The 15,280-nt window shown below is 42.1% G+C and overlaps 2 protein-coding genes across 4 annotated transcripts in view; one reads left to right on the top strand and one right to left on the bottom strand.

Moving 5' to 3' along the window:
• Nucleotides 1–424: 424 nt before the first annotated feature.
• Nucleotides 425–1,548, top strand: RB195_006170 (uncharacterized protein; the record flags this gene model as incomplete). The annotated part of the gene is made up of 4 exons (XM_013451172.2): nucleotides 425–562; nucleotides 615–729; nucleotides 805–1,170; nucleotides 1,319–1,548. 4 exons carry the CDS (start codon nucleotides 425–427, stop codon nucleotides 1,546–1,548), a joined length of 849 nt encoding a protein of 282 aa, XP_013306626.1.
• A 598-nt stretch (nucleotides 1,549–2,146) lies between these two features.
• Nucleotides 2,147–15,280, bottom strand: part of RB195_006169 (uncharacterized protein) — a gene marked incomplete at both ends in the record, with an annotated part of 32,500 nt that continues 19,366 nt past the window's right edge. For all 3 annotated transcript variants that reach the window (XM_064179093.1, XM_064179094.1, XM_064179095.1), the window contains 23 exons: nucleotides 2,147–2,212; nucleotides 2,655–2,759; nucleotides 2,820–2,921; nucleotides 3,003–3,137; nucleotides 3,228–3,293; nucleotides 5,070–5,165; nucleotides 5,243–5,317; nucleotides 5,428–5,739; nucleotides 5,788–5,911; nucleotides 5,965–6,125; nucleotides 6,185–6,290; nucleotides 6,552–6,643; nucleotides 6,715–6,798; nucleotides 6,960–7,007; nucleotides 7,990–8,046; nucleotides 8,121–8,214; nucleotides 9,300–9,421; nucleotides 9,482–9,670; nucleotides 9,750–9,875; nucleotides 10,083–10,157; nucleotides 11,242–11,325; nucleotides 11,886–12,029; nucleotides 12,103–12,222. In XM_064179093.1, the coding sequence (XP_064036081.1) occupies nucleotides 2,147–2,212; nucleotides 2,655–2,759; nucleotides 2,820–2,921; nucleotides 3,003–3,137; nucleotides 3,228–3,293; nucleotides 5,070–5,165; nucleotides 5,243–5,317; nucleotides 5,428–5,739; nucleotides 5,788–5,911; nucleotides 5,965–6,125; nucleotides 6,185–6,290; nucleotides 6,552–6,643; nucleotides 6,715–6,798; nucleotides 6,960–7,007; nucleotides 7,990–8,046; nucleotides 8,121–8,214; nucleotides 9,300–9,421; nucleotides 9,482–9,670; nucleotides 9,750–9,875; nucleotides 10,083–10,157; nucleotides 11,242–11,325; nucleotides 11,886–12,029; nucleotides 12,103–12,222 (2,583 nt within the window). The remainder of the gene's footprint in view (nucleotides 2,213–2,654; nucleotides 2,760–2,819; nucleotides 2,922–3,002; nucleotides 3,138–3,227; nucleotides 3,294–5,069; nucleotides 5,166–5,242; nucleotides 5,318–5,427; nucleotides 5,740–5,787; nucleotides 5,912–5,964; nucleotides 6,126–6,184; nucleotides 6,291–6,551; nucleotides 6,644–6,714; nucleotides 6,799–6,959; nucleotides 7,008–7,989; nucleotides 8,047–8,120; nucleotides 8,215–9,299; nucleotides 9,422–9,481; nucleotides 9,671–9,749; nucleotides 9,876–10,082; nucleotides 10,158–11,241; nucleotides 11,326–11,885; nucleotides 12,030–12,102; nucleotides 12,223–15,280) is intronic.

Raw genomic sequence — 15,280 nt, 5'->3', positions numbered from 1 at the left:
ACTTTCCTACTGTGACTAATACTGTGTTGATGTTGATACTGTGAATAGCAATAAAAAAAGAATAAAGTCCAGGAGAATAGAGTTTTATTGAAATACGTAATCTTTCGATCCTTTGTTCTCAAAATAATCTGCAATCACTGGGAAAAAATGCAGCATTCTGTCCACATTGTTGGTTCCAAATTCAGTATTTCAAGAATTCACGGTCAGAAACATTAGCGTTCGCTACACTGGACTGGAATTCCGCCCATATGGCATCGAGAAGCGAAGAAATCCTGATCCTGATCGTGCGCGCTTAAAAGCGAGCAAGAACGCCGTACGATCACTCATTCCCATCCTTCTTCTCTCAGGCGCTTCCAACGCTGCAGTGCGCACACAGTTAGCCCAAAGAAAATCCTGCAAACTCACTACTCGAGGTCGTTTCAGAATGGTGAGGACTGCTGTGTCCATCGGTGCTGCGTGCGGCGTCGCATGCGTGATTGCCTGTCTGTGGGCAGCAATCGTCATCACCAACGACATCAACGAGATGTACGATGACGTTATGGGAGAGCTCGGCTCGTTTCGAGTAAGTTGAACGTGTCGAAAGTATTCTTGGAGATTCCTCGACGTGTGTCCAGAATGTTGCGGACGACACCTGGGATGACATGATGGTGATGCGCAGAGGTGGATCCACAGCAGAGCAGTACGTACGAGGAATCTTCGGTAGACATAAAAGAAATGCCAATCAGTGCAGTGAGTAGTCAACTTCTTCCGACATGTACATCCATTTCAATTAGTTACACATCGCGTTTCTACAAATCATTCAAGGCTGTGGACTACCTGCACAGAACTGTCCGCCAGGGCCTCCCGGGCCCCCTGGTGCTCCTGGAGAACCAGGAGAAACAGGTCCTGATGGCAAGAACGGTCCCACTGGACTTCCTGGACTCAACATTGTGCAGCCTAATGACTATCCCAAAGGGTGCCTCAAATGTCCAGCTGGACCCCCTGGACCCGATGGACTTCCCGGACAGGAAGGATTCCAAGGAATGCCTGGAAAACCTGGAGATCTCGGAGCGCCTGGAAAAGACGGAGAGCCTGGACCCCAAGGAGAACAAGGGGATCAAGGGCAACCTGGAAACGATGGACAGCCTGGGATGCCCGGCGCTCCTGGACGCGACTGTCTCACTGGGAAAGGTTTGTTTTCCATACGTACCGAATTGTTTCCACTACACTTTCCTCCATGCCCCGAGTTATTTGATCTCAATGTTACATTCTTTCAACTCTATTATTTTTTGCACATTTCCAATCATTAGAGTGTATTCATATCAGGATCTAAATTCAGGACAACCCGGTATGCCAGGACGTCCGGGTATTCCCGGACCACGTGGTAATCCCGGAAACGACGGACCACAAGGAGAGCCTGGTGCTGACGGAATTGCTGGACCTCAAGGACAACCTGGGAAAGACGGTTTCAATGGCATGGATGGCACCCCAGGACAGGCTGGACCTCAAGGAAACGTTGGAGGCGATGCAGAATACTGTCCTTGCCCTGAGAGGAAGAGGAGACTTTAAATTTGCAGGAGAATATTCAGATAAATTACTTTATACCCTGCCAATAATCCTATCTTTCCATCGGATGATTTTGGGGCTGCGATTTTTCTTCACCAAAGTAACTACGTCATCGAAGACATAGTAATGAGATGAGGTGGTAATGAGGTACCACTGTGCCACATCCACTCCGTCGGGAACATGAGGCACACTGCATAGCTTGCACTTCCAGTTTCGGAACATTGTGGAAAATGAGTTCAAAAATTAAGATGTTGACTCGAGTGATGTAACACTTCCTTCACTCAAATTCGTCGATGCAGCTAGGAGCAACACTAAAGGGAGTGTTTTGGAAATTCATGAAATTTCTAATCATTATAGCTGACCTGTGTTTCCAAAAAAAAAAAAATCAGAAATATAGACTTTCTCGATTTCATGTCACCAACGAGAGATCAGAGAGGGCATAGCACAGTATCCAGAATTAACCTCACAACTCCGACTTGCATGGTCAACTTGGGTGGTCTGTATACGTTTGTATAACTTCTAAGCAAACAATAATTTACTTTGTACAAACATCAATTCAAACAGTTCTGAATTAACATCAGTATGGAAATTCATAACATATTTATACATCGTTAGCTGAGGCGATGATATCCCTGATCTCAGACGCCTTGTAGATCTTGTCGATGTCCTGAAAGTGGTTTTTTTCTTCGGAAAAAGTAGAACTGAAACATTGGCAGGCTTGAAAAGACCCTTAGACTCAGTAATATTCTGTGATTTCGAGACGCATATCTGAATGGAACAAATCTTTGCTTTTCTCGTGGGTACGCAATTTAAAGTAAACTTTTTGAGGCTTTGATAGCTTCGATTTTACCTCTCCAATTCCAAAACACTGTTTTTGAATGCGAACAGCTCAAATGAACGAGTTAGAAAGAGAGGAGCACGGATACACGAAGGGAAAGGAAATGAATGATGCTCTCTCCACACGCTTAGAAGCTGCTTTGTATTGTATCATTAAAAATCCTATGTAATTCTTACGCGCAGAACCTCCATGTATTGTTAAAATTTAGCTCAAGAAGAAGAATGCGAAAAGAAGAATAGAAGTTGAAGAAATAAAGTGAAAATGATCCTACAGTAAGGTCGCTGATCCAGATCTTCGACGCAGGAGCTCGCTTCCTCTTCCTATGGGTGGAGCCGTTGACTCGCTCTTTAGCAGCTACCATAAACATTTGTTCCATCTAAATTCATTCAATTCTTATTCAACCAACACGATCCAGAATTTCCCAAGATTTGCCAACCTTCTCGAAAGTGTTTTCCTTGTCCCATCCTAACAGCACATCGATATCATGTGGATTACGAATAAATCTGTTTCTCTTGTACATTTGTTTCCTTTTCTTTATCTGAAATATAAATTCATGCGAGATCGTGATGTTTTAGTGGTCATATTTTTATACGTCGGCTGACTGGACCAATCTGCTTACCTTAGGCTCAGCTGACGCGTTCACGATCTCCTGTGTTTTTCGACGAGTCGCATACCTCTTCGCTGGTTTCTCTGAGTCGCCCGGCTTCGGAGATGGGCTATCGGTTTTTCGGATATTCGTTGCATTACCGAGAGCCTGGAAATTCGACCGGATATTCTTGAAGTAATGAGACCTTTCAGAGAACGTTAATAAAAGCAAAATATCGTAAAGATTTGGAGAGCCTACATTTCGGATCTTTGTAGCTGTTGCACCATCGCCTTTCGGTCCAGTTTTTGTGGTTGCTGCTGCCACCTGGAACTGCATGGAGCAGGAAATTGTAAACATCGTTGATATCTCATTGAAGAGTACAATGTCCTCAATAATCGACAAACTGAGTTTGGAGGATAATTTTAAAAAGGAAATTCCAAAATAGATCACACTTTCTCTTGAAACCGATCAAAGCGATGTTTACGATGGTGTGTGGCGCCATGGTGGCTGACGACGTTTTCAGCGATACAAAGCTTATGCCGAACATTGAGCGCATGCAGCGCGAAGGCGCAAATCATGGTACTGACTATGTTGGGATCTACCTACGAAAAGAGGGGTTAACGGTTTAGATCACGAATATGAGCTTGACAACTATCAATACCCCTGGGCCTGAAAAATGGGTGAGGGAAACGGGCTTGACGATCGAATTTTTCAACGAGGCACCTAGTAACGTCCCGCATTGATTGACTGATTCGTACGCGCTATGTTTGCCAGCGAGCGGTCAAGCATTGGCCGGTAACGCTATACCTCTCGCTCGGTGGCAAACGCGGCGCCTATGCCTGCAACTGCACATGCGGCACGTTACTAGTTGTAATTGTATGTATTCGATTGTAGAACAGCAGAGTTACAAAAGCTCAGGTTTTTTTCCAGGAATTCCAGTAGTCTTTCCAAAACCTTCACAACATCCAACCTGCAAATGCCTTACACAAATCTGCAGCTTGGATCAGTTTTGCTAGATCTACGATCCTTACTGCGTCGTGGTAGCAAATCCGAAATTTTTGATGATGGGATACCCGCAAGGATAGATGGCGATAGAGTTGGGTCAAGGGGAGAGTTAGAGTTGGCTCGGTTTAGTTGAGTAAGCGGCTCAGGTCGCTTTTATTCGACTATAGGAATGTATAGTTGGGTCAAAACGACATGTAGCGTGGACAGCTGCGAAAGACCGACAGTCGAAACGAAATGTTGCGCGCTCAAAGCGGCGCAGTGGAGCGTAGCTGTTGGGATCGTGTAAGGATCCTCGCTACCATCTCTGCAGTTCGCCATGGTCCCAGCTCGATTCCAACCGCTGTCTCCACCGCACTGTTTCGACCGCAGCCGCTTTCGCAACTGTCGTCTTGGCCAGACTGCAGTTCACGAACATGGGAAGAGTCGCATCCAATTTCCCACTAATGATAGGAACGAAAACGTGTGAAACAGCTCTGTCTGGCCCTGCCTTCCTGGCGTCGCAACTCGCAACGCGATGAAGCGCCAGCAACGTCCAATGTCCGCGTTCCAACTAATGGAACTCAAACAGGCAGAAGCGGCTTGGTCCGTGCAATTCCGGACGCGTTTTGTGCGTTCTGTCACCGTGGCGAGTTGCATAGTGAGAGAGAGGGAGACCGGGTTATCATACATATTATACGTATTTTGGGAGTTGTTTGATGAATTCAGTGAGATCCGTCCCCAAATGTGAACAATACCCGTGGCGAGATCGCGACTTTGCAAATTTTGTACCTCTTCTGTGATTCTGAGGGAATTTACTATTATCGTATATTCTCGTTATGAGTGGCTGTGGATGGAGTCACATCCAAACCAACTTCCCCCAGCTGAATGACAGCCTAACGTTCCATTCCTCAAGAAACAGAAGTGTTTCGCAAAAACAGTAGTTATCAAGAGCGCCTTATCATTATGTAACATACGTCAATCGTTCAGCAACCCTTCGCAAACACGCGGTCAGTGTAGTTACTGTATCAAGTGGCAGCGAGCTGTTTAATGCTGACTAAGCACTTGTCGCTTGCATGCAAAAAAGTTGTTAGATGGTAGTATTGAGCAAAGATGCACCTCTTTTGTTTCAGCAGCGCTACTTGGCGTCGGTTCTTTGCGACCGCGAATCTCCGCAAGACTCTTTCGGCCGCGTGTCGCCACAGCCGTTGCAGCCTTCAAATAATTCAATAAGATTTGTTTTGAAATAAAAAACCAGGAACTGGAATTTGTGAGGGGTGGAATGAGTTCACCTCGAAGAGATCATAGTTGTCCTCGTTGATAACAATGTCATTCCTTGGAATCTTTGGTTTTTCCATACTTGTAGGCTGGATAAAGTAGAGATGTGATAGAGATTAATAGATATTAATAAAAGATAATAGTATGACATATAGATTGGATGAAAATGAGCAAAAAGAATCTGCTCGGATAGCATTACCTTAGACAGAGGAGCTGCTACACGAGCAGCGCCAGTAACATGTTGCTCCTTCAGTGCAGTTGCGGGAGCAGAACCTGGAGCAGCAGCAGCGGCAGCAGCTGCAGCCTGGTTTGGTACTTTAGGAGCTGCGGGTGATGTGGAGGGTTGGATCGACTGTTTCGCAGCTGCAGGAGCGGCAGCCACTTTAGGAATCACAGCGAAGCTGGGAACTGGAGCAGCAGGTGCTGCCGTCTTTCCGCTACCATCGCCCGATGCCTTGTCCTTGGTGATCTTTCGCACAGTTCGTTTCGGTTCAGCTGGCTTTTCAGGCACCTAAAAGGGAGAATTCAGGGATAGTTTACAAGAAAAGCTTTGAAGCACCTTTTTAGATTCCTCGACTACAACTTTTTTTCTGCCAGGCTTTTGCGCTTCGATTCTCGCCAGTTCTTTTTCGGTTTCTGCGTCTCTTCGCTCTTTCCATCGCGCTTTTTCTTCGTCGGCTTTACTAAATAAATATGAATTAATGCGTTGAAAATTTCCTTTCTGATGTCCACTTACACGAACGCTCCACTAACAGAGTCGATAATCATTTTGTGTTTCTCGTCCTCTGTGCGCTTTCTCATCTCTTCTGATGTTATCGTAATACCTTTGGATAGATCTTGTAGATGACTTTGAAACTGAGTTGATCCACTTTTCATTTGCTTTCGAATCTCTTCCATCTGAAATAGTAACGGGGTCCAGCGCTACGGCCATGGCAGAAGAACTGATAACGCCTCACTTGTTTGTCAAAATCGTCATTGATCGCTGGTTTGACGATGTTGTACTTCTTTTTTGGTCGTTCAAGCTCTTTTTCTTTCTGTTCCAGGTACGCAGATCGCTTGTAGCTGAAAATTACAACTCCTATTATTGCTAGTTCGATGAAAAAGATTCCATGGAATTCTAAGAAATGAGAGGAAAGAAACATTGGAGTGGCTGAGTTGAGTGGAAGACAGAAGATACTCAAAAGATGAACTTATATTGACAGCTCTGGGTTTACTTGTGAGACCTAAACGTCAAGCGAAACGACAGATGGAATAGACCGCGACACTTCTGCCGTTTCGCTTATGTTTACAGAAAGTAAAAGCTACTCAACGTCGAGAACTCACGTTATCGGCTCTTCTTTTACTTCTGGCGTCTTGAAACGGTTAAGAAGTGAACTGACAGTGCCTAGACGACGTGCCTTTTGTTTGGCAGCTTCCTTAAGTTGTCTTTGCATTTCTTAGTATATCGATTTACTTTCCTTACAGTATAAAAAGAAGCTAAATCAACCTCATCTGCTGCCACTTTTTTCTTAGCATCTTCGATTGTCATGTTTAGAGCGGATTTTCGTGCTCCACTCTTGTCTTCTGATGTCTAGGAAAACAATTATTCAGTTTCTTTTTCCAGTTTTTCTTCAAAGTCGCTGGTTAGCATAAAAAAGACCAGCAGGTCCTCGGTAAATCCACATTTCTTAGATTTTTTTTCCAAAGTACGATAAAGAGTAAAGCGATGGGATTTGAAGTGGATGGCATCACCTTCGGCAACTTCTCCTCCTCCGTCTCCTTCTCCTTTGCTGCCTCTGCCTAAAAAGCGCTCCGTGATGACTGCAATTCTGCAGTTGTTATCAGTGTGGTGAGAATTCCCTCACAAATTTAATTAAGGGCGATAATTTTAGGGAAATATTTCTACTAGCAAGCCATGAAAACTGTTCCAGAAGTTCCAGAGACTACGTTGAATGGAACGTGGAATACGGTTGAAAAAAATGTAAAAGCCTGTTTTTGAAGATGTTTTTAAAAATGGATTTGGAGCATGTCTGTGAGCGAAAAAACAAAACTACTCGTTTGAGGACCAATCTCATTAAAACTGCTTCAGACCAGAATTCTTTAGTGCTCAATTATATGTTGCTGGTGGAGGTAAGAAAAATAAAAATAAGAAACGGTGCTCAGTGGTAAAAGTTACATCGGTGCTATATGTAACAGCAGTAAAAATCAGCTAATGAAGTCAAAAACTAGATCTAAAAAGGAATCGTATGAACTATGGGAAGAATTCTTCTAAAAGGACACCTCGACAGAAACTTTGACGTAATGTGACCATCGTGCGCAGTGCCCCGACCACATGTTAATGCGTTTTCGAAATAAAAAAAAAACTATTAGGGTTATCAGGTCATTTTAAATAGGTCATTTCTACGTTGGTAATGTTTTTAAATGAGAAATCTCGTGAATATTTTAAATCCAACTAGGCAAAAGTTTTTTTTAGGTGTTTGCAGTTAACAAGATTTTTTTATGAAGGAATTTGTTCGATATCCAGTCAGAAGAAGATGAAAATAAGCGGACCCTGGTACTGCAGTGATTTTCTGCAACATTCGGAAATGACTCAGACAGAAAAGGAAACCAGAAAAATCAACAAGAAGCTTCGGATCGAAAGGCCAAGGATACTTGAAAGCTGCTAAAAAAAAGTAAGGGGAATTTCCAGCATGCGTAACGTCTTCCGTGTGAATGATGCGGGAATGACCAGAGGTGAACCTAAATTAATTCGAAAACGCTCTAACGTATCTCACTGGCTCACCTTCGCCTTGACCTCCTCGGCTGCGTTGCCGATCGCCGCCTTCCTCGTAGTTCCACTCTGAAATAAACTCTTTAGATGTTACTAACTAATCATACATCTTAGCTCCCATCATTCTCTTCCAGAAGACTTACCTTTGTAGCTTCCTCGTCCGTTCTAGTACCATCAGGTAGTTTCCCTAATTGCTTCTCGACCATCTTCTGCGACGTCGGTGGTACAGGTGAGTTTCTGAGAGTACTAGAATATTCTTCTCTACTTCTCATCGCAAGGTCCCAGGATTCGATCTTCTATTTCGCCCATTTGGGGCTTACTTGTGTGCTTCATTCATCCAGAATTAAAGAGCTAACAGCACTCAAATTACGTCTATTTTTCTCAGGCTTTTTAGAGAAAGGAGTTGAAAACATTCTATGCAAAAGGATAAATGGAACATATTGTTTTTGATAGATCCATGAAAGGGACGGGCGCATCTCTTTTAAGAAAAAGTTGGCACTGAAGCGTACCTCCACGAATGTTTCTCGGCGACAGGAAAAACAACATGTACTTCTTCTCACATACATACTCCATTTCATTAGAAACGTTTGAGAATCCCGAAGAAATCCGAAAATGTTAGAGGGCAATTCTTCATTCTTAGCACCTACATATGAGATTTTGTTACTCACTGCACTAATCTTTACATACGTTACCAATCCCTACTAATTCCTTACTGAACCGCACGAACTCTGCTGCAAACAGACAACAGAAGAGAAACATATTTACAGAGAATTGGCACTCTACATTTTAGTTGAAACATCTAAATTTGACGGTTCCTGAAAGCTCAGCTATGCCTTTTTCATTATATTTATTCTTTGCCGCTCATATGAGATATGGTATCAAAGATGCGAGAAAACGTAGAGACGACGTAAGAGACTTTGAACGTAAGAGGTTCGAAAAAAACAGTAGTTTTCCAAAAAGTTCCTTTCCAGTAACTTTTGTTTATGTAAAGTACGTAGCTGGAAACGTAGAATATTAAAAGTTAAATTAAATCACCTCATGTTTCTCATGATAGCAGCAGAAGGGCATATAAATGGGTGAAAAAATAGAAGGCTAGTGAAGTTCCTGAAGGTACATCCAGAGATTCTCGAATGTAATCCCTATGTGTGGAGCTAATCCCTTTTTGTGGTATATTTACATACCTCTACTTTGTTCGTTTCTGACATTTTCCCAAAAATAACTGAAGTAAAATAAAACTATTTAAATTCTAAAAATATATGGCTTCTTGAAAGAAAAAGACTTCTCCAAACAACGAGTAGCACACTTCACAAATCGTCACTTACTCAGGTGCAATTTTTGTCTCCACCTTCTGAACGGATGCCGTCTGCAGTTTTGGCGCCTGGATGACCGCTTTTCGAGCGAAGTCAGTAGGAACCTTCTTGTCAGCGAATCGACTGGCTGATTCCTATAAAAGATCACAACCCTGACTTTCATATCAGCTGATAGTGAGCTGTCAGCGGCTGACCTCTTGGACCTTCTCCGTCGACGGTCTGACGTAGGTCGGGACCACGTTTACCTCAGGCAAGCCTGTCTCATCCTCGTGCTGATGCACGTCGAGTTCAAAGATCTCTTCCTCAGGCAGCGCACCACTCTCGTCAAGAGCCACATTCTCCTCAGCTGGTTCAACGTGCTGTGGAACTCTGGACGCTCCTGCCTGTAAATCTGATGGATCTTAAGTAGATCAAAAGTGCAGAGATAGGGAAAATATCTGCAGGCAATGATGTGCTACGTACCTTCTCGCTGGTGCCATCCTTGACGACCCGCTTTTTAATAGCTTTTGCTGCCTGTTCTTCTTCGATTCGCAACTGTTCGGCCCTTTCTTCTTCTGTCATGAGTGGTAGATCCTTAGCGTATGTGACCTATTGACAAAAGCAAGAATAACCGAGATTGTGCAGGGCCCAGGAGAAGTTTGACCAGGGTTTCATTCCAAAAAACGTAAATCATAATTGAGAAGTGCTGACTAAAATGAAAAAAAGAAAGAAGAATTATTTGGATGGAGATTATTTGTAGAAATTTGATGATGAAGGCCGGCTTCAGGCAAACGTCTCCATATGATATGGTTTTACCTCACGGTGTTTCTCGGGTTTTTCCTCCGGTTTTTCGATTATTTTTGGTTCAGCGACTTCGAACGTTGCTTCCACCTTAAAATAAAAGTAAAGGAGTCCAACATTACAATGTCAAAAGCTTTGCAACTTGACTAGATTGCTAGGATTCAGAAAATAGTAAAGAACTAGAGTTTAGGCTTAAATTATGAGTTAAACTGAAAATTAGCATTGAGAATAAAGACTTTTTTGCAGTGGTGTTTTAATCTTCGTAAAATACTACGGAAGATGAATATTGAGTCCTGAATGCTTTTTTTCTGCAGTGAAAAATGCACATGTGAATAAAATGTCCTTCCAAGATTTTATATGCCATTCAAAAGGGGATTTCTCATTCTACGAGGTGGTTCTATCCCAACTTCTCAATTTCATTGACACTTGTTATCTCAGAATATTAAATTGGAGTGTCAAGTTCAGGAAATGAAGCACCTTCAACATCTTTTAGTTTTTCGCAATGATTTGAGGTGATAAGGCCGCTGAAAGTTCATGCGAGCTTCCTTTTGTGCATAGAGGCCATCGAATGAAGAATGAAAAATTCAAAAAAAAACGGACAAAAAGACCTGAGAAACATGAAAAAACCGAAAGAAAATATAGCAAGCATAGGAAAGTTGTTGCACGATGGGAGGAAGTCGTCGGAAAATGGAAAAAACTGCAATGAAGAGTATACTGTCGACTATTTCACAGTACTTTTTTTGTTGTCGAGAAAATTGAAAAAAGGAATAATTGACATCGACAATTGGGTCGATCAGTAGGTGACCGGCTTTTGAGGTCAAAATTTCCACTTTTGCAGAGCAAACACAGAAGACAAGCGCCATTTTCCAGCATCGCGCCTTCTCCATGCACAACACCAATCTCAGCTCGAGCGTCCCAACGTCCGGATTAAATGCAAAAAACAAATGGAGTCGACAATGATCCACTTTGTCTACTTGCACTCCATTTTCACAATCTCGAAAAACGAGAATCAATAAAATTAAAAATCGAAGCAGGATCATTTTTCAGAGTCGGTAAGTCTACTTCGAATTGCACGTATCATTTCAGAAATGCTTCTTTCATGTGCATTTTCCACTTTGGAAAAAAACGCCCATGGCTTACTTCTCAATCCAATAATTCATTGGGATTTCCTTACTTCAAATTCTTCCTCCATTTCTTCCAGATCCATTCCATCATCTTCGACCTCAGCCGGTAGCGCGACAACTAATGGATACGGAGACTGAAATTGTGGAGTTCACTTTGAATGCAGCAATAAAAATTACAGTAGCGCTGCATTGGAGAGCGGTGTTCAACTTCGGCTACGGAGGAAGAGCAGCATTTTAAAATACTCCCAAACCAGGCACTTGTACAACGCATCATCGCAACGAATCTGATTGGACAACCTTTTTTAAGTGATATAAATTTGGATAATATTTTTTCTTTCAAAGACCTATAACAATTTATTGTTATGTTTTCTTCTAACCCCAACCTCTGTTCGCTGGTATATTTCCCATGAATGTTTAAAACCGTGTGATGCTACTGTAATGTTCTCATTGTCAAAAAGCTGAGCAACTCAAAAATAAATTTACTAATGTGATCTTCGGAAAAAGGTCTGGAGTTGGAATTGCCCAAGACTACAGTTGATGTAGTGATCGTCTCTAAGGGAAGCAAAAAGCAGCAGAAATGGTTCTAAAAAATTTTATCAGTCATAATTCCCAGGAATTTGTTAAGCCTCCTCAAAAAAGTGGTTTGAGGGCATCAAACGCATAAAAATATGTGAAATTGCTTGGAGTCACTCACCCGTCTACTCTCATCGTCTGCACTCTCCTCGAAACTGTGCATCTCGTCTTCTTCCTCGTCTTCCGCTTCTTCTTCATACTCATCTTCTTCATCGTACTCCTCATCGTACTCTTCCTCTTCGTCCCAGTATTCTTCGTCCGAGTACTGCAAAATGAAGGAAATCGTTGAGTTTCGATGTGTGGAATGCGGAGCAGAGAGTTCTGGTGAATTTTCGGACCTCTTCGTCATCGTAGTACTCTGAGTCCTCGTCGGAGTCACCTCGCATAGCCGCCTTGTCGACCAGGCGAAGAGTGCAGCCGACGTCAACCTCGTCATGGTAATGCAAACCGTCGTAGTCCTGCAAAGAAAAAGCTGTCATTTCCTGTAAGAAAATTGAAATTTTCTCCTCGGTTTTGATACCCAATGATTTGAGGGATCTGTTGTGTATTTTGTGGAACAGCAAGATATTGACTTTGATTGAGCGGAGTTACCCGAGAAGGATATTGAAAAGGCTAGAAATCCTCCCTATACTCTTTTCTTTTTCAGCACTCTTTTTTTTTAAAGAAACGTAATAATCTAGTGGATCTTAGCGAAAAAATCTGCTTCAAGTGTCGAGTGTTCAATCTGCTTACCTGTACAATGGTGAAGAATACAGTGCAAGTATAGCTCATCTCCTGTCGCTATTAGCGCAGTAAAAACAACGATGTGTACGAAAGATGGTGGAGCGAAGCGGAGAAGTGCATTGGTAGCAGCGTGGCACTGCTGCAGTGAACGGGAGTACACAGGTGTAATGCTCGAAGAGGAATAAATGCAGGAAAAAACACCATGTGTGAACATCTCGATGATCGATCTTGAGCGAGTAGAAAAAGAATGAAAAACTCCGAGTTGTTATAACGAAATCCAGCCGAGATCTACGCCAATTATCCGGATAATAGCAGGGGATCGGCAATTTCCAAGCACTTTTTCTTTGCATAATGAACTTCCAATGACTTCACTGCAAACGAACCACTTTCGAGGAGTCATAATGAGTGGGATACTTGGGTGAGGTTGTGTGACGTGAAGCTTTGAAGCGTTATGGTAGAGAGGTAGAAAAGCTACGATCCACATTTGAGAGAGAAGCAAAGGTTGAGTGCTGGGAAACGCTGAGTTTTAAAACCGTGTAATTCCAAAAAATGCTCAGAAAAAATAGTGTACATGAGATAAATATAACAATATGAACTTGGCATAAATTATACAAATATAATAGTATTAAGTCGTAGACTGCAAACCAACCTCAGCAAATAACAATATATGTAAATAGTATGAATATAAAAATATAAAATAAATATGTTGTATTGAAATAATTGCAAAGAGTACAATCTGAATAACAAACTTCTCGAAACATCTTTTACAGCCATTTCGCTCCCTCGCTCAAATTCCAGAAAATATCACTCGAGGGAAGTCTGAGCGCGAGGGCGAGAACGAGAACACAGACCTCAGATCCAATGATCAAATCTCGGAACGCAGGCTGACAGGTGCTACGAAACTGTCCTGGCAGGTGGAAGAAAAGGGGGAAAGAACAAAAAAGTAGTCAGAGCGTGAAACGCGCTATGCAAACGACGAATGTCATTCGATCATTTGTAAAATCATGCTCGAATGTTCAGAAAAACGAATGAAGAAGGAAAAGGAAAGAAATCTGTCCGTATGATGAATTGTGAAATGGAGTTTTGAATGCGGATTTGACGAGGTAATCGTATTCGCCCTATGGACTCAGAGCTACCACAGAGGCTCATAACTTTGTAGGATCTGTTCGACATCGACAGCGTAGGGATGGGGTCCTAAATAGCTTTCTCATTTCCTCTTCTCTAAGTATTACTTGTAATTTTTCTTTATGAGTAACAGGTGTGCACACAGATTTACATAAGGGGAATGTCGGAACATAGCAAACAAATCGAAAACATGGACTTCAATGAAAAATACGAGAAACGAGGAAAAGTAAAGAAAAGCCGTTTTTCACTGCATAACTTTTCAATTTAATAATTCAAAAAAACTAGAAGGTTACGGCTATAGGTGTCCTAGGACCGAAAACTAATTTTTTGGTATGATAAAAATAAATATTCCTCAGCCATACGTAAATCGTTAATAAAACACGACCCTCAACCATAGGAAAAAAAAATTCGCGGAATTTACAATGGATACTGTAACCCCATTGCTGTATATACTCGACGTGAATGAACTGAACTGCTGTATTCGAACATTCTAAAAACGCATTCGATTCGGAACTCAGAAAGACAAGTTATGGACTTAGAAGTGTTTGAATTTCAAACTATCAGAGTAACATAGTTTTCAAAAGCTCTAAATTTCAAGGAGAAATCAACTGGTGGAAAAACACAGAAATGAAGCTTTTGGATGTGTAAATGCTTAGTTAGAGAGAAGAATGAAATTCATAAGCCATGCTTTTGCGCTTCTTAGCGTGATGTAACAAAATCGTTCGAGACCAATGCTCGTGTAATAGAATCTTGATAAACAAAGAAGATGTTCGGTCTAGGAAGAGGAACAGGAACTGGTCGTAGGTCGAGTAACCGTTAAGGTCCCAACTAGTACACAAAGGTGAAAATACGAAGTATACGAAGGTGAAAACAAGGCGTAAATAAAGAATATTCCCACACTCACTGCTCCTTAACAAGCGGCTGACATTCCTCGGAAAGGCATGTGTCTATGAGTGAACAAAGTGGGCAGAGCAGGTAGTGCGAGTGAAGCAGGTAATACATTAATCGTGTCCGCTCGTATATAACCACAGGAATTGATTCCTTGCATCTGGCAGGAGAGGTGCGCACGTGAAAGAGCGTGACGGAACGTGCTTGTGCGGGGTGGGAGAGCAGTGAGCAAAAGGGGCGAGATACTGTAAAAGTGATGCGATAGTGGTAATTCAGCAGGTGGGAACGTCTCAAAAACCAAACAAAAATGAACACACGTGGCCAGGAAAGCCCATTTTTGATATCCATAGCGGTGGTAGTCGTTGATAGCTGCGATATTTTCACATGATTTACAGAGGATGCTGGATTATAAATGAGAGAAATAATTTATGAAACAAAATGATTTGTTCACTGAGGAATTTTAAGGCATGGAAATGAACACTAGTCATGCCCAAATGACCAACCATTTGAGCAAAGTGCGCATAATTGAACCGAATAAGTCAAAGTTGGGAAAAATTGGCCAAAATTCGAAGTTTCTCGTGCAACTTCCAAGAACTCATGGTAGATTCTGTTCCTATTTAAATTCAGAATTGCTTTTTTTACAAATTTTCTTAAGTAAATCATCTTCGGTGGAGAAAATTCTGCTCGAATTCACCCAGTTATTTCTGGCTGACATAACCACATAGAACTAATAATCAGAAAAAAATCCGCCCCATCAATTAAAAGTGATCTATTTGATCT

This window comes from Necator americanus, chromosome I (assembly GCF_031761385.1).
Source record: "Necator americanus strain Aroian chromosome I, whole genome shotgun sequence".
Classification (NCBI taxonomy): domain Eukaryota; kingdom Metazoa; phylum Nematoda; class Chromadorea; order Rhabditida; family Ancylostomatidae; genus Necator; species Necator americanus.
Note: the sequence above shows the minus strand (reverse complement) of the source record. Positions and strands in the feature narration are given on the sequence as shown.